At 49.1% G+C, this 22500-nt stretch overlaps 1 protein-coding gene across 2 annotated transcripts in view; it reads left to right on the top strand.

The window, feature by feature from the left end:
* Window positions 1-508: 508 nt before the first annotated feature.
* Window positions 509-22500, top strand: part of LOC139926151 (prospero homeobox protein 1-like) — a 28452-nt gene continuing 6460 nt past the window's right edge. The window contains exons 1-4 of one of the 2 annotated variants that reach the window (XM_071917758.2): window positions 509-1272; window positions 1327-2524; window positions 6606-6713; window positions 12717-12911. In XM_071917758.2, the coding sequence (XP_071773859.1) occupies window positions 509-1272; window positions 1327-2524; window positions 6606-6713; window positions 12717-12911 (2265 nt within the window). Of the gene's footprint in view, window positions 2525-6605; window positions 6714-12716; window positions 12912-22500 lie in introns of both variants that reach the window. The other variant, XM_071917757.2, reaches the window with a different exon arrangement.

The raw sequence follows: 22500 nt of genomic DNA, 5'->3' as shown, positions 1-22500 counted from the left end.
CAGGGGACAGGATAAAATGTAGGACTTTGCCCTGGAATGCCGAGCCAAGGCCTAATTCTGACCCCGTCACTCCTGTTCCCTTCCCTGTCCCCCGCTGTCATTGGTCCTCACTGCCTAAATGTAATCATGGATGTCCCTGTCCTTGTAGAAACACATTAGGAGGGATTACCTGTTGTCTTGAGACAAACCTCCATATCTGCACTGTCGGCTGATGCAATTCTCTGGAGGGAGATGGTTTTTTAATTGTTTCAGTCAATCAGAAACTTTCAAGCATTTCCCCATTTAGTGTCCTAGTTATTTGAAATTGAAGTGGTTTAGTCAGATAAAGGCAGTTAATTCTTCTAAAGGCCAAGTCCCGTTTCTGACTTAACGAATGACTTATATTCTGAAAAAATCTTTCACTTTGTTGAGTCATGAATCTCTGTGTTATTTTTGCCCTCAGGTACTCAGAAGCTTTGATCCAGGAGGATTGGCTCTGTGGGATATGGCCCAATAGCAGCAGCCCGTGATGCCGGACCATGACAGCGACTCCCTCCTGAGCAGACAGACCAAGCGAAGACGTGTGGACATTGGTGTCAAGAGAACCGTGGGCAGCACAGCCACCTCCGCAGCAGCAACAGCAACAGCAACCACTGATAACATCGCCCGCGCCAAAGCAGCCATTTTCGGTGCCATGAACTCTCTGAGCTCTCACTCCCATCACGGATCAGACACCGACTCCATGGAGTGCTCTGTGGTGCAGCCACATGGTGGGCCCGGAGTGGTATCAGCCAGCGACAGCGAGTCCAAGTCCAATGTACTCCGAAAGCTATTGAAGAGGGCCAACTCGTACGAGGACGCCATGATGCCCTTCCCAGGCGCCACCATCATCTCCCAGCTCCTCAAGAATAACATGGCTAAAAATGGAGGAGGAGCAGAGAGGGGAGAAAGAGGGGAAAGGGGTGAGAGAGGAGACGGGGGCTTCCCCGGCTCGGGGCTCTCCAGTGCGGGTTCGGAGGCTCCCCAGGAGGATGCCTGCAGTAACTCCTCCCAGGACAGCAGCCCCCAGGAGTGCCTGTCACCGTTTGGCCGTCCTCCTGGCCTGGGCGCCTTTGACATGGAGCGCCTAAACGATGAACACCTGCGGGCCAAGCGGGCTCGCGTAGAGAACATTATTCGCGGTATGAGCCACTCGCCCAGCGTGGTGGTACCCGCTGCTTCCCGACACCCCGGGGAGCGTGACCGTGACATGGACGGGGAGCGGGAGATGGAGCTGGATTGCCCACCTCCACAGTCCCAGCAGCAGGCCCCCAGCAGCCCGCGGGGAGGCGAGGTGTGCAGCAGCAGCAGTAGCAGCCGGGAGAACAAGCGTAAGCAGCGTCTGCCCCAGCAACAGCAGCAGAGCTTCACCCAGCTGGTGTGCCAGAGGAAGGAACAGAAGCAAGAAGAGCGACGGCAACTGAAGCTGCAGCTGGAGGACATGCAGAAGCAGCTACGCCAGCTGCAGGAGAAGTTCTTTCAGATCTACGACTCGACCGACGACTCGGAGCACAACGATCTCCACAACGACCTCCACAACGACCTGGGCAACATGTCCGAGGACAGCACAGCCAGGTCCGACACTGGCGGTGATGACAGGGGCGGAGATGACATGCGCTCTGACAATGAGATGTCCGACCTGGATCCGGGCCATTTCCTGGACCGGGCGCGGGCGTTGCTTCAGGAGCAGGCCCTGCTGGCGGAGGGAGAGAAGCCCAGGAGAGAAGGTCTGGGCCGGGGGAAAAGCCAGGGAGGCCCGGGCTCCTCCATGCACGCTGAAGGTAAACAGCTGGCGGAGACGCTGAAGCAGGAGCTCAACTCGGCCATGACCCAGGTGGTGGACACAGTGGTTAAGGTGTTCGCCAAGCCTCCACGCCCCACACCCCAGCAGGCCTTCCCCCCGCTCCCCATACCCCCCGAACGGTTTGCCGCCGCTGTCAACGGAGACAACCCCAACTTCCACACCGCCAACCAGAGGCTGCAGTGCTTCGGCGATGTCATCATTCCCAACCCACTAGACTCCTTTGCCGGTATGCCAGGGATGCCAGGTGCCGTCAATGACCAAACCGAGGCGCTGCCCCTAGTGGTGAGGAAGACCCCCAGCGAGCATCACCACCAGTCCTCAGCTGTGGGTGCCCATGGCGGGCACCACCACCCCTCCCTCCACCCCTCCTCTCTCTCTGCCTCCATGGGTTTCAGCCCGCCATCCTTCAGACACCCCTTCCCCCTGCCTCTCATGGGTTACCCTTTCCAGAGTCCCCTGGGTCCTCCCTCGGGTGGCTACCCAGGCAAGGATCGCGCCTCACCTGACTCCATGGACCTGTCCCGGGAGACCACCAGCCTGAGGACCAAGATGGCATCAGGTCACCACCTGGGGCACCACCATCGCTCTTGTTCGCCGGCCCACCCTGGCAGCACAGCAGAGGGACTCTCCCTGTCCCTCATCAAGTCTGAGTGCGGCGACCTGCAGGACATGTCCGACATCTCACCCTACTCAGGCAGCAATGTATCCTTTTGTACATTCGAAGAAGGGGGGGGGGGGCATAAAAAGAGGGGGGAAAGAGCAAGAGTGAGAGCGAAAGACAGAACAATGAGTGAGTATATCTATGTTTAATCAGGAACATTGATTCTGATTTTGTAAAGCTTTGTGGTCCATTTCAGATTTTCTCATGCCTGTGTGAACAGGGAAAAACCAGATTCCAGGTGGTTGCTCCCTTATAGACACACACAGTAATATTGCATCTGGACCATAAAGAGTTAAAAATCAAATCTTTTGAGCCTGAGTAAATCTACCCTAAGAAACTGAGAAATTGGTGATGAATCACTATTCCTCCCACTGCTGTTGCACTCTCCTCCATTGCACTGCATTGTTGTATTTATTTTTATACTCATACCTCTTCCTTCTCACAGCTCCGTACAACCTTTTCTTCCATCTTCAATCCTAAGTGCTTTAAAAGCACTCTTGTCACATATCACTTACTCACGAAGATTAGGTCCCCATGACATTCACTGCCCCAATTCCTTTTATAAAAATGGTCTGAAAGAGCAAGGAGAGAGATAGGATCCAGAAACTTGGCACACAATAGTGTTATATAGCCTCCCTTATAGTTTAACCCCGGTGTGCCCCAATCATGCCCCGAGGATAAAGAGGCTATCCCCTGTGGGAGGCTCAAATTGAATCCCCTGGGGACTCAGGACTAATAGCTTAAACGGATACATTCAGTCCCTCCTCTGTTTCCCCTATACCTCCTTAGTCCCCAAGTATTCAACACTCCCTTAACCCTTATGAAAGTTTGATTTGTGTCACACCGGCTGTTCATATAAAAGGACAATTCATTACAATTCATCACACTCAGCACATGATGAAGAAATTAGTCCGACAAATTTCTTACCTGTTGTGGCTGCCCCAGCTATAATAATTAGTAAAGTGAATATGTGTATTTTACACTTGTGATACTTTGTTGCCGTTGATGTGTGGTTGTGTTTGTGATGATTACCTGAGCACCTGAGGGCTCAGCCTTTCTCTCTGTGTGTGTGTGTGTGTGTGTGTGTGTGTGCGTGTCAGTAAGGGTTCGCCTGAGGACTCAGTAAAGATGTATATTTATGATTGCTTGTGTTTTCTCCTGTGTTCCTCTTATCACCCAACGCTGTTGTAAAAAGCCAACAATCATTGTCGTTTCTTTTCTCTTTTTTTTTTCATTTCATAAAGATCTGTCAACAGCCCGGGGGGCCCTTTGGCTGTTGCTTGGCAGCCAAATACTTCTTTTTTTGTTTTCCCTCCCTGCACCTCCCCCCCTCCTCCCTGCCTTTTCTTTGAAGCGGACGTTAACAGGTGTTTGCAGCGAGCTGTTTATCTTTCATTACCTCGCCTTGTCTTGTCTTCTGACCCAAGGGTGAACGCTTTCCAGAGATCCATAATCCTTTGCTTCTACGGGCTCCCGATGGAGGGATGAAAAGAGAAAAGGGAGAGAGAGACATACAGAGACTGAGAGAAAGTAGAAAACAATCAAACAATAACCACATATGCCAGATGCTGTGGCTTTCATTGTAGCATTTATAAATTCAGGGTATTAACAGATGTACTCCCCTAAATGGGAAGAATAGGCAGAACAACATGTCCACATGTTTTAAGCTTTTTATTTTTTTATTATTAATTTCCATGACAAGTTTATTCCACAGGTTTGGGAACAAAGTTTGGCATTTAGCAGACAGTTAGTTTTCTAAGTTGTTCATTATAATTAGTATGACATTTATAAATAATAGATTATTTAGCATTTGCGCTCTCTCTGTATTCACAGCTGGTTCCATTGATGTAGCAATAAAAGTACTGGGAGTAGTAATTTTTGATATTTCTGCAGCTTTCTTATTATTATTTCTGAGCCTCAGAAGTAACAGTGCGACAGCTTGTCAGACATTTTGTGAGGTGTGTTCAAGTTCACCGGCTCTCGGCAGCGTTGTGGAGCAGATGGCTGCCATCAATTTCCTCATTTGTTCTCGCTCCGACTCAGAATATTCTTGTCCTTACACCTGGAATTAGGAAGTGGAGCAGCTATTTTCCTCTCATGACTTTGGGCTTTGGGGAAGTGTTGTGAGAATGATGATGTCTTGTCAGATGTGGCAGGCGAACAGTGGGCCAGCTGGTATGAGGGCACCATCATGACAAAATAATAGCCTTGCGCGCCACCCCTAAGTCCAATCACAATTACATTTGCAAGCTGTGAGTGAATTGGAGATGAAAGTGCCTCATCAGGAGATATGAAGCTCCTTAATTATCGACGGAAGGGAGGTGATATTGTGTTTATGGCTGCAGAGGTAAAACTTCAGCGTCTTTGTTTCAGAATAATTTTTAATTTCAATGCGTATGAGAAAGTGGTGCCAAGCCTCGTTGGGAAAAGGAAAACAAATTAATCTAAGTGTAAGCGCGCAGCTTTTTTTTTTTGCAAAAAATCCCACCTTGCCTTACTTAAAAAGAGCTCTCTCTGTCTCTCTCTCTATCTCTCTTTCTCTATCTCTCTCTCTATCACTCTGTCTCTCTCTCTCTCTGTCTGAGGAGCCATTGTATCCCCTGCACTTGGAGCAGATGGTGTGGTGTGGAGAGTGAAGTGCTGCTCTTTTGGCCAGGCCTGTCAGAGTAACACCAGTCTGCCAGGGTTTCCCCCACAAGACCCTCCCTGCGTACAGAGCTCTCTCTCTCTCTCTCTCTCTCTCTCTCTCTCTCTCTCTTTCTCTCTCTCTCACTGAATCAGCAGACAAAGTAGACAGGGTCTTTAAGGAGCCAACCCAGCGTGGTTCAGCATTTGCTGGCTTTTTAAAATGGGAACCCTGTGTAACCCTGAGGCCAAGGGCAATCCAATCTAGCAGCTGATGCCTTCTTCCCACTCTATGGTCACAGCTACATCTGGACACTTGACTGATTTTAACGATGATAGCCACCCCTGTAGATCATAAATAATGTCAAGCAATGTATTTTGTCCAGTCAAGTGTAAATAGTCTTCATGAAAACTTAGCGCTGTATCTTCTTTATAATTTAAAACCCTGTCTTGCTCCTGCCTGATGAAAAACCCTTGTTGAAACAGCCTGAGGTTTTAACATGCAGCCCGCCCCCTTCCCCATTCCCTTTTCAATGTCTTATCCCCCAGATTGATATTATCAGATGCATTATACGGCCGTTAATTCACCATGGAAATGGCTTGGGCCGTTCGGTGGCGCAGATGTGTTTCAGTCCCCCATCGCTGGCTGAGTCCAAAGCCTCCGAGCCCCTCTTCTCCTTCTCCTCCTCCTTCTTTTCCTCCTCCAAGGGTTTGGCAGCGGCAGAGAGGCTGGGGGGCAGGGGTGGAGCAGAGGGAGGAGGAGGGGGATGTAATTGAAGGTTGGAACCGTTCTATCGCTCAAGGTGCCCCCACCAACCCATCTCCATCCTCGCTGCTGCTCAATCCAGGGGATCCATTAGGAAGACGCGGCCTCTGACATGTATTTGAATATGGCCTATGTATGTGTGAGAACGTTTTTCATGTCGCCCGGGCCAGTGTTTGGGACTATCTCCTAGACCTTGTTTTGCCACTGATATGAAGCCAACATCAGACTGTCGTATTCAGGCTTGGCATGTGTTGTCGCCAAGCCATTAGGCCTTCTTGCCCGTCACTGGCGTTAACTGCTGTCTTTGTCTGTGATATGCAAATGTCTCCCTTTTTTCTTCCTCCTTTTTTTTGGGTGGAGGTTGGTGAGGGGTGTAGGGAAAGGCGTTTGCTTACTTTGACTGTGAAATGAGCCTCCTTATGTAAAAGCATCGGCTGTAGTGCTGGCCAACGTTTTATTTACCGTGACGCTCTCACACCTGATACGGACGATGCTAATTGCAAGCAAATGGCTTTGCCTGGGTGCACTGTCTTCAGCCCCCTGCAACCCCGCATTCATACCTAAAAGGAAATTTGGATACGAATAATCCAAATGATAACTTATTCCCAAAACGTATTACTAATTATTAACAGGTAGATATTTTGTGATAAGATTCATAACTACATTTGTACAATTAGCCATAAGTTGTTTCCCAAAAACTTGTACATTTCCTTAACGGCAGCTATTTTCAGATCCAGGAGGGTCTCTCCCCCAATCATCTGAAGAAGGCCAAGCTCATGTTCTTCTACGCCCGCTACCCGAGCTCTAATATGCTCAAGATGTTCTTCTCTGATGTCAAGGTGAGTCCCAGCCCTTTTCCTGCCTGTTCAACCCTTCTTTTACCTTTACAACATTTTCCCACATTGAAACATGCTCCAACATTTTTCTTTTTTTTAATATAGCTATCCATCTCTATGTCTGTCTCGTTATTTTCAATTTCATCTGTCTGTCCCCACTCTTCTCAGAAGAGGTGACTCTTTTTGCCTCCGATAACAACCGTAAGGATGGATCACAATGCGTTGCCTTTTCTTTTCTTTTTTTTGCTGCATTTCCTGCTTGTGCTTTTGTCAACAGCCCTGCTTTAAAAGGGGAAGTTGGATTTACTAATTGTGATGTGCCAGCTTCGGTTACACAGTGAACAGCGTATGCTTGTCTGTCTTGCTGAAATGAAATGAGGCCCGTTCCCTCACTAAGTTATGGCTTTATGCAAAAGATGAAAGAAGAGGAAGTTGAACGGGTTTACATGAGGGAGCTGGAGAGCCCATGAGTATTCTAAAGATAAAGAGCGGGATGAGTAACGGAGGGGTGGAGAGGGCACAGAGAGGAGGATGGAGCCTAGAGACAGAGGAGTGGTTATCTGAGCAGGTGTAGGGAGGATGGTTTGATAGAGGGAGGGGAAAAGAGAAAGAGTCGGTTTAGGGAACATGGCAAGGATGAGCATTAGCTCCGTTGGGGGTTGAATGAAGGGAATTTAGCAAACAAAGCATAATACGTAAGCTGCACAAAAAAAAAGAACAACACAATGGCCGTTGTAGTGTGTACGACCGAGTTTGTTGGTGTTGTTGTTTTATGCGTGCCCCTCTCGGACCATACGGAGGGTAAACACTGTGACAGATCCAGGCCATCTTATTCAAATCAGAAGATAAAGGTTCCCTTTTCTCCAGCTGCCCCCTCTTGGTCGCCATAGCCACCAACCATAACTCGCAGGTCACATGACTTGCTCTCAGCGCACACATTGGTTAGGTTGAAGAAGCGGGGGGTGGGGGGCTGGCAAACCGACCAGGCACCTGTACTTGGTAATTAGTTGAGTCTCTCTGATTGGACATTGAGTTCTCGAAAACATTTTGGGTGTAAATCAACACCAGCTAGCTAGTAAACCACTGTGGTTCACTGCTGAGGTCACTCACCCTGACTAATCATTCCCAAGGAGGCGCCCCTAAATGAATGGCATCATCAGATACTTAAACAAGGTCAAGATAGTTAAGGGGATTATGAATGACATCGCTTTGTTTTTGTTTTCAGTGGAAGACAATGGGTGCAAGCTCTAAGTTTGTAGACATGTATGGGAATGAGACTGACTAACTAATTAGATGCGGCTAGCCCAGCCTCTTAGCGAGCGGCTCTCCTCAGACAAAAGTCTTCCAGGCTAATCAGGTCTCGACTAATCGGGTCTTGACTGTCAAGGACCTAATAAACGTGGGAAGTGGGTTGCCCCAACAACTGAGGGACGCCGTAGTTGTTGTGCTCCTTATTAAGCTCCTTTTAAGACGATTGTGACTTTTGACTTTTGGTGCATGAAATGTTTTGACAGATGTAACATAATACTATTGTTGGTGTCGCTAATGACCGCCTATAGGATCATTCCCACTTGTTGTATGATAGCATTATTAATGCTGATAATGTTTTAATAGAGGAGGAAGTTATGAATAATTATTACAGATTAATGAACAGATTATGTAAGATGAAAGGAATATATTCAGTCAATTAATACAGTTTTTGCCTTTATAAACAGACGCACTGTGTTGATTTGTATGATTTGTAGGCTGTGCAGTCTTTGATATTTGGTAGATAATATACATTTTCCTTTCACATTTAATTACATGCAGGCAGAAAATATCTGAAAATATCTGCACCCCCCCTTTCTTTCTCTATCTCTCTCTCCCTCTCTCTCTGTTAGTGATGAGCCTCAGTATTTGGGCCAGTCATGTGCTGTGGAGTGGCGGAGGTCGGGAGGGTTTTCCCCCTTCTATATGTCATTCCTTCTCTTTTCTTTTTTTTCGCTGATGGTGTGGCATGGTATGTGTTCCCCGGCGGGGGCAGGAGAAAGAAAAGCCAGCCGCTGGATTTGAGTCGCCGCGGTAACAAAAGCCTGCTTTCCAGGGCCGCTTTTTGTGTGCAGTCAGCCAATAGGCAGCCGGAGATTATCTCCCACAATTCACCCCTGCGAAAACAGGAAACGTTGGAAAGCCCTGATGACTGTGAAGGGGCTTACGAGAGAGAGAGAGAGAGACACAGAGAGAGAGGGAGAGAGAGGGAGAGAGAGGGGCCCGGACAGCTTCTCTCTCTTTCTGCTCTCCTCTCCGGTTGTTCTGGATGTAGCTTAGCGCTCTGAGGTCATCTGTGTGCTTTCTGCTCCATTGTTGACCACTGTGTCAGAGAAAGTGTTGGAGAGAGAGAGAGACTTTGGCCTTTCATCCTCGTCATCAGTTATAAAAGGCAGCCGCACATTCTTACCAAAAACAATCAAAATACAAAATACCAAATCAAGCTGATTCTACGTGTTAATTTATTAGTTGAGGAGTGATACTGAAGAGTTTGAGACTGACAGTCAAAGAGATTGAATACTTTTGGCAAGAGGCTAGCTGGCGTTTAGACCATGGAGACTTGAGTGTTTTCCTATTCTGGTCTTAAGTATGGGTCTATGCATCTGTAAAGCATGTGTGCGCGTGTGTGTGTGTGTGTGTGTGTGTGTGTGAGTGTGTGTGTGTGCGTGTGTGTGCCACTTTCTATCTTGTGCTGTTAGCACTAAACGCTGACCTTTCACAGGCTCTTGAGTGTGAGTGTGAGAAACACGCTCTCGCTGTCTCTCTCTCATCTGCCTCTCAGCCAACCAAGCACACACACCCACACACGCACACGGTCACTTATGCACTCAAATGCAATGTGTCGATCAAGCATGCGCACACACACACACACACACACACATTTTCCCCACTGCCATGTCTCATGTCTGTGCTGGCTGACCCCTGCCAGCTCTGATTAAGGAGCTGCAGTGATGTTGCTCCTTTGAACCGGTTCCCTCCCTCTACACTGAGGACTCTTGTCCTTAGCTGCTATCAGGGGGTGTTTGTCCCCCACCGGCAACTTAATGAACCAAGACTGCTGGAGCTGCAGGGGGACTCAGTGCACACACCGAAATTGAGCCTATGTGTGTGTTTGAGTGTTTGTGCAGTTGATGTGTAGAAATCTATAATTCGGTGTATCTACGTATGGTATCTATGTACTAGTGTGTATGTGTGTGTCTGCTCATTTGTGTGTATTGTATGTCCAGTGCAGTGCATGTGAGTGTGCACGTACTGTACTGTATGCGAGCGCTGTGATTGAGCCACAGCTCAGTTCAGTTGCATAGGCCTTCATACATTTTCTCCCTGGCTGTCGGTATAATAAAGTGATCCTTGTCCAAAGTGACAAATCTATCAGTCACTGGGCTGCAGTGACACCAAAGGTCTCCTGCATGAGCGATGGTAACTCTTTCACTGACTTTAATCTCAGTATGTAGCCCTCAATCATACACACGCGCAGACGCATGCGCACACACACACACACACATAGACTCATATATACACACCAATTGGCTAATGTCACACACACAAACAGGTATTGCTCTGGTCTTACTTCCAGGTAAAGATTTATATCGGCCCCGTCCGCAGAAGCGAAACTTGGGCGAAGCGGCGTGTGTTTTTGTGCTCTGTCACACTCTGACCGTGAAGTCTGTCTGCTACATTGTGTGTGTTTAAGAATAGCCCCGTGCGGCCGCTGTATTTGTAAGTGTCAGTAGTTTGTTTGTTTGACACTCCGATGTCACGACCCCGGCTTGCTGACTGCTCACGTTCCGACTCTCTGCCCCCCCCCGCCCCCGCCCCCGAACGCCATTGTCCGACGGCGCTGACCCACTCGCCTCCCCTCCTCCCCTCCTCCCCTCCTCCCTGCTTACCCCCCCCCCCCCCCCCCCCCTCCTCCCTCTTTCCCCATTTATGCTCACCCTGCACTTTAGGACAGCCACCATACTACCCCCCCCTCCCTCCCACCCCTCCTCCCCCCGAACACACACACCCTCCCAAACCCCTGCCAAACAATGTCAAGCGGACTTATTCTCTTTCACTCCCCCATTATGTCATCCGCCGATCATTCCAGAAAGGCACCGGCCCCCTCCTTTAGCCCTTGTCCTGCCTTCTAGTCTAGCTATTTCGCCTCTTCCGATTGGCCAAACTTTCTGCCTGTCTCATACCTTTCTGTTCTGTCGTCTCGCCTTCCCACTTTGTTGTGCGTGCGTGCGTATGTTTATGTATGTGTGTCGAGTATGTGTGAGTCTGAGTGCCATCCCAGATCGTGAGGAGTGTGTGTGTGTATGTGTGTATGTGTGTGTGTGTCTGTGTGTCTGTGTGTTGTCGAACAATAGCCAGAGCCTAATCTCCATGTCAAAACCGCTCTGCCTCCCCAGCGAGCAGCCCGCTCAGCGTTTAGTAGCGTTTTGTCCCCCCATTCTTCCAGCACCACAAAAAGAGCAGAGGGGAGGGAGGAGAGAAGGCCTGTGTCTGCGTGTGTATGTGTGTGTGTGTGTGTGTGTGTGTGTGTGTGTGTGTGCGTGAGTGTGTGTGTGGACGAGGGCCGAGGGAGCAGAGGGTGTGGGGTGGTGGTTTGGGGGGGAGGGGGGCGGGGGGGGGGGGACATAAAGCTTTTGCAGGCCAGAATTTTTTGGGAGCAAGTGAGATGTTTTCTTTTGGGGGCCACTGAGGGATGAAGGAAAGTGTTTTTTGTTTTTTTTTAGGGTTAGATCTGGTGTGTGTGTGTGTGTGTGTGTGTGTGTGGAGCACCATGCTTTCGGCAGGGTGGCTGGGGGGAGTGGGCTTGGGGGGGTGGGGGGGGGGGGGCTACCCTGAGCCCCCCGAGGTCCTTATCTAGCGGTGTGGATGTTTGGACAGTGTGTTTTCACTGCTGAGGCCAGGCGGAAAAAGAGCCGGGCCGGGCCTGCAGCTCTTAATAGGTTTACCTCGCCCCTATTGAATCCAGCCGAGCGGCACAGATCAGATAGCCGCAGCCTTCTCCGCAGCGCTTATCATCTCTCTCTCTCTTTCTCTCTCTTTCTTTTTTTTTTTCTCTCTCTCTCCCTTTTTCTTCTCCTTTCTTCCTGCCTGGGAGGAGTGGAGAAGGGGAGGAGAGTCGGGGGGTAATTGGTGAGCGGGGTTAAGTACATGTTTGAGCCCCCTGCGGGCCAGGGCGCTTCAGATGATGACTTAATCGTTTTTCTGGTCAATTATGTGTTTGCGGTCTCGCTGCCGCCCCCCCCCCCCCCCCTTCTTCCACTCTCAGGGTTATGATAGGGGGGGAGGTCTGCTCCCAGTGGGGAAGATGAACCACACACACACATTCACTCTCACACACTCTCTCTCTCTCTCTCTCTCGCTGTCTTACTTTATGTCTCTATTATCTTCCCTCGCTGCCCGACCTGTTCCCTCTCGCTCCTGTCTTTTATGTCTCTCTCTCTCTCTCTCTCTCCCGGTCTTTCCCCTCTCTTTTAAGTTATTGGCCCCGTGTCTCGACTCCCTGATGTGACATGACATGCTCTCTTCCTTGCTCATAACCCCTCACCACACTACATCCCCCCCCCCCACCCACCCACCCCCACCACCACCTCTCCTCCTCCTCCTCCTCCCCTCATACTCAAGTCTGATATCTTAATAGGACTTCGACAAGATAGGCTTCAGCTGTTGCCATTGCTAGGTTGTTTTCAGTCCAAATTTCTTTTTTCCCCCATGGGTTTTTCCTTTGTGATATCTATTTTCTCAGTATTGTAAACGTCATTGTAGCTGAAAGCATTTTAGATTAGGCCAGGTTAGATTCATTTGAAAGTTAAAATAACACGAGAAGTTCATGCGAGTGCAGGGAAGAACAGAGGCACAAGATGAAACCGCAGCTTAGGATCCAAAACGCACAGAAGTCAAACTATTTTTTCCTTCAACAATATAGACTCTCTGACCAGTGCTAACATCTCTCCCCTCCCCCATCTCCCTCTCTCCTTCCAGTTTAACCGCTGCATAACCTCCCAGCTGATCAAGTGGTTCAGCAACTTCAGGGAGTTCTACTACATCCAGATGGAGAAGTTTGCCCGCCAGGCCATCAACGACGGCGTCACCGGCGCCGACGAGATGAGCGTGAGCCGCGACTGCGAGCTCTTCCGGGCGCTCAACATGCACTACAACAAGGCCAACGACTTCGAGGTAGGCGTCTCTTTCTCGCCGGGACACCGACACTTTGATTTAGGACAGACGGCCGTTGTGATACCAAATCATAAAAGGCCATACGTGCTCGAGGGGAGGAGAGGAGGAGCGCTAATGCGGTCAATATCAAAAAACATTGCTGAATTTCACTTGATGGCTCGTGTTGCGGATGGGTAGTGTGACACCAACTCACTGCGTCCTCTCTGACACCACCTTACTGTGACTTTACTCAATACTGAGCTCAAGCCTCCTATACATCCTGCCGCGCTCAATACGGCGCTATATGGGACAGGATTTGAGAGTGCGTATCATCAGTGGGTGTGAGGAACTCTCACCTTATGAGGAAGAAAATCGCCTTCTTCACAGTGAATTTCCCCTCACAGTGTTCCTAAGTGTGCGTGTGTGTGTGAGAAAGTTAAACCACATTTTACTTCCCCGTCCTCATTTTGTCCTAATAGGTAGCGAGAAGTTTATATATGTGTGTGTGTGTGTGTGTGTGTGTGTGTGTGTCTGTGGGTGTGTGTGTGTATGGTGAGCGTGGCTGTCTTCCAGTATATTGTAATCGTAAATTCTCAACAGGCAACTTCACCTTTAATACGGTTCACTTTTTTTTCACACTTCTCCTTTTGCCGCCTTCTCATGTGTTCCAAGAACCAATAGAGAGAAGTGCTGTCAGGTGTGTGTGTGTGTGTGTGTGTGTGTGTGTGTGTGTTATGAAACGTTTGCAGATCGTCAATGCGCTCTCAATGTCAGCTGACAATAGACCTTTAAAAGGCTTCTGTTAAGAAGGACCTGGAGTGATGTGTGTGTGTGTGTGTGTGTGTGTGTGTGTGTGTGTGAGAGAGAGAGAGAGAGAGAGAGAGAGAGAGAGGGAGAGAGAGAGAGGGAGGGAGAGAGATAGAGTGTATGTGTGTGAGTGTTTTGTTGTTGCTGCATTTCCCAGTGTCCTGTTCACCTCGAAGGGTACAGCCGTCCCTTGGACCGGCCTGGCATGCTGGCAAAGCACTTCTCCAGTGTGTGTGTGTGTGTGTGTGTGTATGTGTGTGTGTGTGTGTGTGTGTGTGTGTGTGTCACTTTGAGGGGGAAAAATCTCACTGTTATCAAGGTTAAGCGTCCTACTGTTTTAGTGAGAGGAAGGGGAGAGAGGGAGAGAAAGAGGGGGAGAGGGGGAAGAGGGAGATGGATAGATAGGGGATAGAGGGTGAGAGCTCCGAGACAAAGGAGAAAGGAGAAAGTGATGGAGGGAGGGAGGGAGGGAGGGAGGGAGAAAGGGAATAGAGGGGGGATGGAAAGGGAGAAAGAACGGCAGAAGGAGAGAGAGGGAAAGAGAGATGACGTGCAGGAGAGAAGTGCCCTTGCGCGTGGGGGGGAGTTTTGCAGCGCTCACATTTAAAGTGCTTCACTCTCTCCCTCTCCCTCTGTTTCCCTCTATCTCTCTCTGTCCGTTATTTGTCCACTGGGGCTCACACTGCTCACACCCAAACACACACACACACACACACACACACACTGTAGACACACACACACACACTTCCCCACATCCATCTTCAGCCCTCTTAAGGGAGGCTTTGAAAGACTCTGAGAAGCTGAAGTACTTGTGTATGAGGTCTCAATAAGCCCAAAGGCCATCAGAGCAAATCACGAAGGCCTCAGAGCAGATTTCATGGTTTCTAGCGAAGTCCCTGATCCCCAGAAAAATAACATGATTCATTCAGTTCAGCTGTGTAAGACTAGGGAAGCATATGTTTGTCCAATCACTGGGAAATGGGTGTAATGAAAGAACAAAATGACCCTTCACCCACAATACTGCTTGGGTATTTTACATTTCCTTAAGGAATTTAGCCAACACTCATGTTCAGAGTGACTTACAATGAGTGCAACAGTATAATACACTTCAATTATTACATCACCAACAATAAAAGCAAATAACAGTAAGGTTCCATGGATCGGAGCCGTAGTGCCTTGACAATAGATATAGCAAAATAGTGAAGTAACCCTAGAATGATCATGTAAGATAGAGAAGTGTTCATTAAAGGATAATACCGGTGTTTTTTTAAGTTTGTCCCAACCGCCTGGGTTGCTCCTCTCCTTTACATTATCCCTGATGGTGTCTGAGTTAGATAATCCATCACAACACGAAGCCATAATTTGGCTTTGTCAGAGTTTCTGTTTTATTATTTCATTATGCTGATTTGAGTGTTTTCATATCAGTGTGCACATTACGTAACGCTCTGCTTACTGTCAATCACCTGACACCCACAGGGAGAAGTAGAAGTCTCCGCCAGGAAATAATCCCTCAAAATATGTTTCTCACAAACTTTATTGTCACATCCATGTCTTTTTATTTGGTGTGTCCTTGTTAGCCGGGGCAGCAGTTCACTTTAACTCCATAAAGTTTGTATTTTAAAAATTAGTAAATGTTAAAAAATCTTATTACATATGACATGCATTGCAAAATGACTGGGGGAGATATATAAACTAGATGTAGACAGTAGTAAATGGACTATAACTCTAAATGACACTGGTATTCTCCCTCAGAGGAATGAAAGCTGATGGGAACCGGTACAAAACATTGTTTAGACAGGCTTTTCTGCTTGCAGTGACTCGCCATGGGCATTGCTGTCTTCAGGAGGAGAGCAAAGACGTTACAGAAAAGTTTGTGTGCAGCACGCCACGAAAACAGCACAACCGCCCGAACAGAGGCAGCAGGCCGTTCTTTTCCCCCAAACAAACCCCTGCTTTCTGAAGCATGAACTTCCCGTCACACCTTAGACAAGACTATCATTCTTCTCCTGGCACCAGGAAGCTACTGTTGAAACAGGCTTAAGGGGAACTGCCTATTTACATACATAAATGTGGAAATTTGCAAGAAGACAGACAGAGAGGGAAAGAGCGAGAGAGAGCAGGTGAATAAGTCTTCTGTTGGCTGAGGAGCCGCAGTGGGGGGGGGGGGGGGTGAGAGCGGAGGAGGGAGGGAAGGTGTTTTGCATATTAAGGTTTTTCTCTGGGCAGGTGTCTGAGAGATACAGGAGCTGATTAGAGTTTAGCACAAGGAAAATTTGCCCAGCCATGCAAATTCTAACCCCCCTGACAAACCAACTGCCTTGGTGAGCACGAAGACTGTGTGTGCAAGTGTTTGTGTGTGGCTTTTGGTGTGTGTGTGTGTGTGTGTGTGTGTGTGTTTGTATGTGTGGGTTTTGTGTTTTCCCTGTCTGATGGTTGTGTGGGAATATGTGTATGTGTGTATCGTGTATGTGCGCGGACACATTTGTTATGTTTTCCTTGTCTTATACATGTGTGTGTGTGTGTGTGTGTGTGTGTGTGTGTGTGTGTGTGTGTGTGTGTGAGTCATAGAGGTAACGTGGAGATGGAAATGTACTGGATGTGTATCAGGATGCCCCCAAGGCCCTTTTCTGTGGATCTCTCCCCTTTCTCCTCCACCTCCTCCTCCTCCTCCTCCTCCTCCTCTTCCTCCCCTACCTGCCTGCACCACCACTTGAAACAGGAGCCTACGCAGATTCAGCAAGCACACACACACATACACACACACACACATACACACACACAGAGTTTTCCCTTTGCCAGATTCTGCATCATCAAAGTTCCATCCACCTTGGTGGCGTCTTTGGAATGAATATGTCCTCTGTTTCAGTGATCACACACTTGCACACACACACACACACACGTAGACCCACACACACACAGACACACACACACACACGTCCGTGGCCTTTCTTGTTTGATGCTAATCTGCTCTGTCACTGTGCTGGGCTAATACGCTCCCCGTCTCCCTCCCAGCTCCTCTTTTGTCGCGATTGTTTCCCCTTTCCTTTCATATCCCTCCTCCCTCGCTCCCTCTCGTCGTTCTCTCTTCCTTCTGTTGCCTCTCTCCTTTCATTCTTTCATCCTCCTCTTTTGCATGTCTTCCGTTATCCCCCCCCACACACACCCACCCCCTCACTTTTTCCCCCCATTAGGAAGTTTTAATGGCATAATTGTCACATTCCTTCTGGCACAATGAACACCAGCGGTAATTAAAGAGCTCGCCGTTAATTACCTAGACCCCGGCTCCACTTTCTCTCTCCTCTTTTCTCAGCGAACCCCCCCCCCCCCCCTTTCCCCCCCTCTCCCGATCCCCTCTCTTCTTCTCTTTCTTCTCCGGTTCTCACTCGCTCTGTCCATCGCCATCAAAGTCTTCCGAAAAACACACCCCGCTTCCCAAAGCCTTGACTTTGAGCAACAGTGTGCTTTCATGTAAGGACTCAAGTGGAAATTCTCGCTTAGTGTCCTTTTTTTTTTTCTTTTTTTTTTAATTCTGCAGCCCCCCTTCTGTCTTTGAACCCCCCCCCCAATGACAACACACATCATCTTTCATAAGACAGGAATGTGTGTGACCTGGTAATGGGGGTAGAGAGAGAGAGAGAGGGAGAGAGAGAGAGAGAGAGAGAGAGAGAGAGAGAGAGAGGTGGGGTCTGATAAAGAGGCAGTTTTATGATGGCTCTGGGAACCTCTCAGATTTCCATAAGACAGGCGAGGCCAAGTTTCCTCTGTCAGTGACCACTCCTCCCACAAAGGACACACACACACATGCACACACACACACACAAAAACACACACACACATGTCCACTCATACACACACACACACGGGCATTTAAAAGAGGAAGTCCCTATGATCTCCATGTGAGAGGGAGGTACCTGTGAAAGCGCTGAGAGGCCCTCGTCCACAGACACACACACACACACACACACACACACACACAAACATCATGCGGGTATCGTGTGTCCGCCCTTATCAGCTGCTCTCTCTCCTGTTGGAAAGACGTCTCCCTCCTTTTGTCCCTCTTCCTCTTTTGTCTGTCCATCCGTCTGTCATCCCTCTATTTGAATCGATAAGGCCCTCCCACGGCCGCTCGCTCATTCACACACACCCACATGTTATGTTTTGTATTTTTCTCACTTAAGACAATACACACAAAAAAAAAGACAGAAAACTTTACCGGCGCTACAACTTTTCTGAAGTTTTGACTTTTCCTCTTCCCTCAAAGTCCTTACCTTCCTCTCCCGCGCTCTCTGTCGTCTGTCCTCTACTTTTTCCCTCTATTCTCCTCTGCTTCTATCTCTTCCTCTCTCATTCTCCCCCCCCCCATTCCTCTCAGTGTCTCTCTATCTCCCTCCTTCTCTCTCTCTCTCTCTCTCTCTCTCTCCCTCTCCCTCTCTCTCTCTCTCCATCCATTACCAGAGCCACAGAGAGCTGAGAGCAGATGCTGTCTGTCCAACCGCCGTGCCCCATAGCATTGTGTGTGCTTCACCTCTCCTTCCCCCCTCTCTCCCTCGTTCCTCCTCTTCACGTCCCTCTCGGGGCTCCATTTGTTCTCCACCCAGAGAGGCTAATGTCTGTTTTCTCCTCCTCCTCCTCCTCCTCCTCCTCCTCCTCCTCTTCCCCTCCCTGTCTTGCACTCGTTCATTCCCGTTCTTTTTTTGGTTTTCTCCCCACATAGGGCGCAGTGGGTGTGTGTGAGTGTGTGGGTGGGGTGTGTATGTGCCTGTGTGTGTGTGTGTGTGTGTGTGTGTGTCTTTGACCGGGGTTCGACCTCAGGGATTTTGCGGTGAAAAGGTCACGGCCGTTGCACTGGATGCACACACACACACACACACACATACACACACACACACACACACAGATACAGACACAAACGTACACAGGCACTCACACACACACACACGCACACACACACATTTACACACAGGTGTGGTGCTTCAGTAAGAGGCTCTAGGGTTCTCTTTGAAGAGCGATTGAAGACAAAAAGAGATAGGGAGAGAGATGAAAAGCTGGCGGTATAGATTTAGGTTCAGAGCTGCCAAAAATACAACCGATACATTTGCCAGTGGGCTTATGTCAACAAACCCCCCTCCCCCCCCCCCCCCTCCCCCTCCCCCCATCCATCTATCTAGTATCATCTGCCTGGTCTGTCCCATTGAGAAAAGGCCTGGCTATGCCAAACCTAAACTCCATTACAATTTCCATCTATACATACACACATCACAGATGTACAGCATGTTGACTTATGCCGTGATATACAGCCACAATTAATGGATAAGAGAAGTACTGAATGTCCTTGTATACACATATACACACACATACACACACACACACACACACACACAGCTCTGTGTTTCTGATACGGAGCCAGTACACAGTGGCCTCATAATTAAGGCAGTAATGATGACCTGAGGAGAGAAGAAACCGTCTTATCTTGTACAGTCATATCCATCATTTTAGCCGTGAATCGAATCATGGATAGATACAGACAATCATAAATACAGAAGGAGAGGCAGGGCCAAGCAGGAAAAGACACGACACACTCGTCCCCCGCTCACAGATTCTCGTCCAGCCATGTGTTTTTAGATTGTTTTAGATTGCCATTATGTTCGTCGTGTTTTTACATGTCGCTGTTGTTGGAAGTAAGAAAAGCAGCCTTGTTTATAGCTTGACAACCGTGCATTTTTCAGTTTTCCCAGTGGGGTTTTGAAAGGGTTTCAGAAGCCAGAGGCTCATAGAATTTTCTCAACCCATAGAGGAGCATGTAATCCTTTAATTTAAGTTCAAATGTGGCAATCGGCAAACGTTTTCCGTCGTTTTCACCCAGCAGTGACGATATGCGTCCGTCTCCGCTGTCAACACACTGTGACATTGTAAGAATGAATAATGCTGAGAGACTGGAAACATTGCGAGCAAGTTAACTGTACCCAGATATCCTGTGCGTATCTATTAGTAGTGACAGTGTATCTACAAAGAACTTGAATAAAAGATCCCAACCAAGAACTCCTAAATCTTGACTGTGCCTGGAACATCAGTTGCAAGTTGTCTTATGGCTTTTTAATTCTCTGGGCGAGAGGAGAGAAGAAGTGAGGGAAGGAGAAGAATAGAGAGAGGGATCATCTGCTGCTCGCTGAATAGCCGGGGGCTATTGAGGACCCCCGTTTGACATATCTGACAGGTCTTTTCTTCACCGTGTGTGTGTGTGTGTTTGTGCACGTGTGTGTGTGTGTGTGTACGTGTGTGTGTGTCAGAATAAACCACTTTATTCTGTGCGCTGATTAAATGACCAGATCTGTGTGTAGAGCCTGGGGCACCAAGGGTAGCAAAGAATCACTTAAACATGGAGAACTACATGATCCTCTCTCTCTCTCTCTTGCTCTCTCTCCCTCACACACACACACACACACACACACACAGAGTACACAAACATATTCTCTCAACACTTGATTCTCCCTCCTCCCTGCCCTTCCAGCACCTCCTCCTTTCCCCCCTCCCCTCCCCTCTCCTCCCTCCTTCTTCCCCTCCTCCTTCTGTCCCTGGTCACCTTGTGAGGGGCAGCCTGCTCTGTGGCACAGCTGCTGATTATGTCATTATTTCTGGACCATTTTGGTCTCCCTCCGTGTGTGTGTGTGTGTGTGTGTGTTTGTGTGTGTGTGTGTGCGTGTGTGTGTATGTGTGTGTGACTAATGAAGCGTGGCAAAGGGACCCATGCCAAAATGACCAGGGCGTGCATCAGAGCTGCAGATGTGTCAAAGCAACCCCCCCCCCTCCATTTACACACACACATACACACACACACACACACATACACAGACACACGCGCGCTTCCCATTCCCCCTGCTGATCGCGCTGCCAAACTCTCTCCCTCTCCCAATCCAATCTGCAGTATATTATTTTTCTTTCTTCTCCTGCCATCTTGTTCTCTCTCGTTCGCCCTTCCTTCCTATCTCCTTCCATCCATCCATCTTCCGTCCTCCTCCCTCCTTCGCCGCGCTCGCTCCTTGCTCTCCATCCTTTATTGTCTGCCCGCCCACACGCACCCTCCTTCCTCCTGCCCCCTCTATTCTTCCTCTCCCTCTCCCTCCCTCCGCTCTCCTCCTCTCCAGATGTCCTGCTCCTATCTTCCAGACTCCCTCGCTCCTTTCTTTCCCAACTGCCTCCTGCTCTCTCTCCCTCTCTGACTCCCTGACCTCCGGAGGCCCCCGCTGCAGCGCTCCGTGACCCCCCATTTAGATCGCTGTCTCTCAGGCTGTCTCTCCTCATTCCTATCCAGCATCCACGCTCAGAAGATAAATATTTTTTTAACTGAAACTGAACAGCGATTCCTGGGTTTCTCTCTGGTTCTCCGTGGATCGCAGTAAGGAAGAGCGGAGGATTGGCTGATGAATGCGAACAGAAGGAAAAGGCTTCGCTTGATGGACAGCCTTCCGCCGTGTAGCGAGAGGGGAGGAAAGAGATGTCAGAGGAGGAGGCCCTGATATGATGATATGAGTGCTGGGGGTAGAGGGGGGAGGGGGGGGGCAAGAGAGGGCGGAGGGAGCGGGGGGGGGGGGGTTGGGTGGGGGGAGGAGGGAAGGAGACTTCATCAGCGTCTTCGACCCTGTCCTGTCCTTGACTCCCCGGCGGAGGTGCACCTTGAGAAGAGCCCATGTGACGCTCGTAGTCCTGCACACACACACACACACACACACACACACATGGCAGCCCCTCAAGGCTCCATGCTCTCAAGGCTATCAGTGGTGTGAGGGTGGTTGGTGTTTGCTCAGCTTTGAGGCCCGTTTCCCGTCCCAACGCTCTCCTATGCCAGGACTTAAACGCACTCTTCACAGTCGAGGAGATTTGAGGAAAGGGAAGGATTTAGGAAGGTAGTGAAAATGGAGAGAGAAAGGGAGGAAGGAACGGACAAATGAACGAATGAATGAAGGAAGGGAGAAGGGAAGGACCGAAGGAAGGATCCGCTCCACCTCTGCCCGTTCTTTTTTCCCCAGCTGGTCGGTTTGGACTCTTCAGCCGTGGCACAGTCTTATCAGCGGGGGAGAGGGGGGCTGGGGACAAGCGGAGAGAGGGGTAGGAAGAAAGGGACATGGGTTGTGTTTGCCTAAAGTGACAGTGTGGGCCAAGGGCTTATCAAGGCCTTTGTAGATTATTGATCGGAGCAGATACGTGAGGTACAGGGGCCTGTGTGTGTGTGTGTGCAAGTGTGTGTTGGAGGTTCGGGAAGCTCTGGCTTGGCTCACTGAAATGTCACAAGCTCGCTCAACTTCAGTTTCAACTGTTGTTCCTCTGATGTGCAACTGTCAGATGCTAGATACTAATTGGATAGATGAGAATGGCTTCATGTTAAGGCCCAATGTCAAATCACTCTAAAGAAATATATTAAACACCCGTGTCAGATGGATTTATCCATGGAATTCAATGCATAACAAAATCCCTGACTTGCCCGTCTCTCTCTCTCACACACACACACACACTCACACACACATGCAGTGTATAGAGGGCATGGGAAGTGTTGGTATTCCCAGGCTGAGTCGGGGTTAGGAATTAACCTGGCTGGCAGCAGGGGCTCATGTTGTGTCCGTGTGTTTCATCCTTCAAGGCTAGAGCTTGCTAACACACACACACACACACACACACACACACAGACAGACACACACACAGCCTTATCTTCCAGGGTCTCCTCTTGTTTGGCCAACGCTGTGCAAATAGAAGGTGCAATACATCTCCTGACAGTTCCCAAAGGCAAGGGGGAGAAACACGTTGGCCAAAC

The sequence above is a fragment of the Centroberyx gerrardi genome, chromosome 18 (genome assembly GCF_048128805.1).
Source record: "Centroberyx gerrardi isolate f3 chromosome 18, fCenGer3.hap1.cur.20231027, whole genome shotgun sequence".
In the NCBI taxonomy this organism is placed as follows: Eukaryota; Metazoa; Chordata; class Actinopteri; order Beryciformes; family Berycidae; genus Centroberyx; species Centroberyx gerrardi.
Note: the sequence above shows the minus strand (reverse complement) of the source record. Positions and strands in the feature narration are given on the sequence as shown.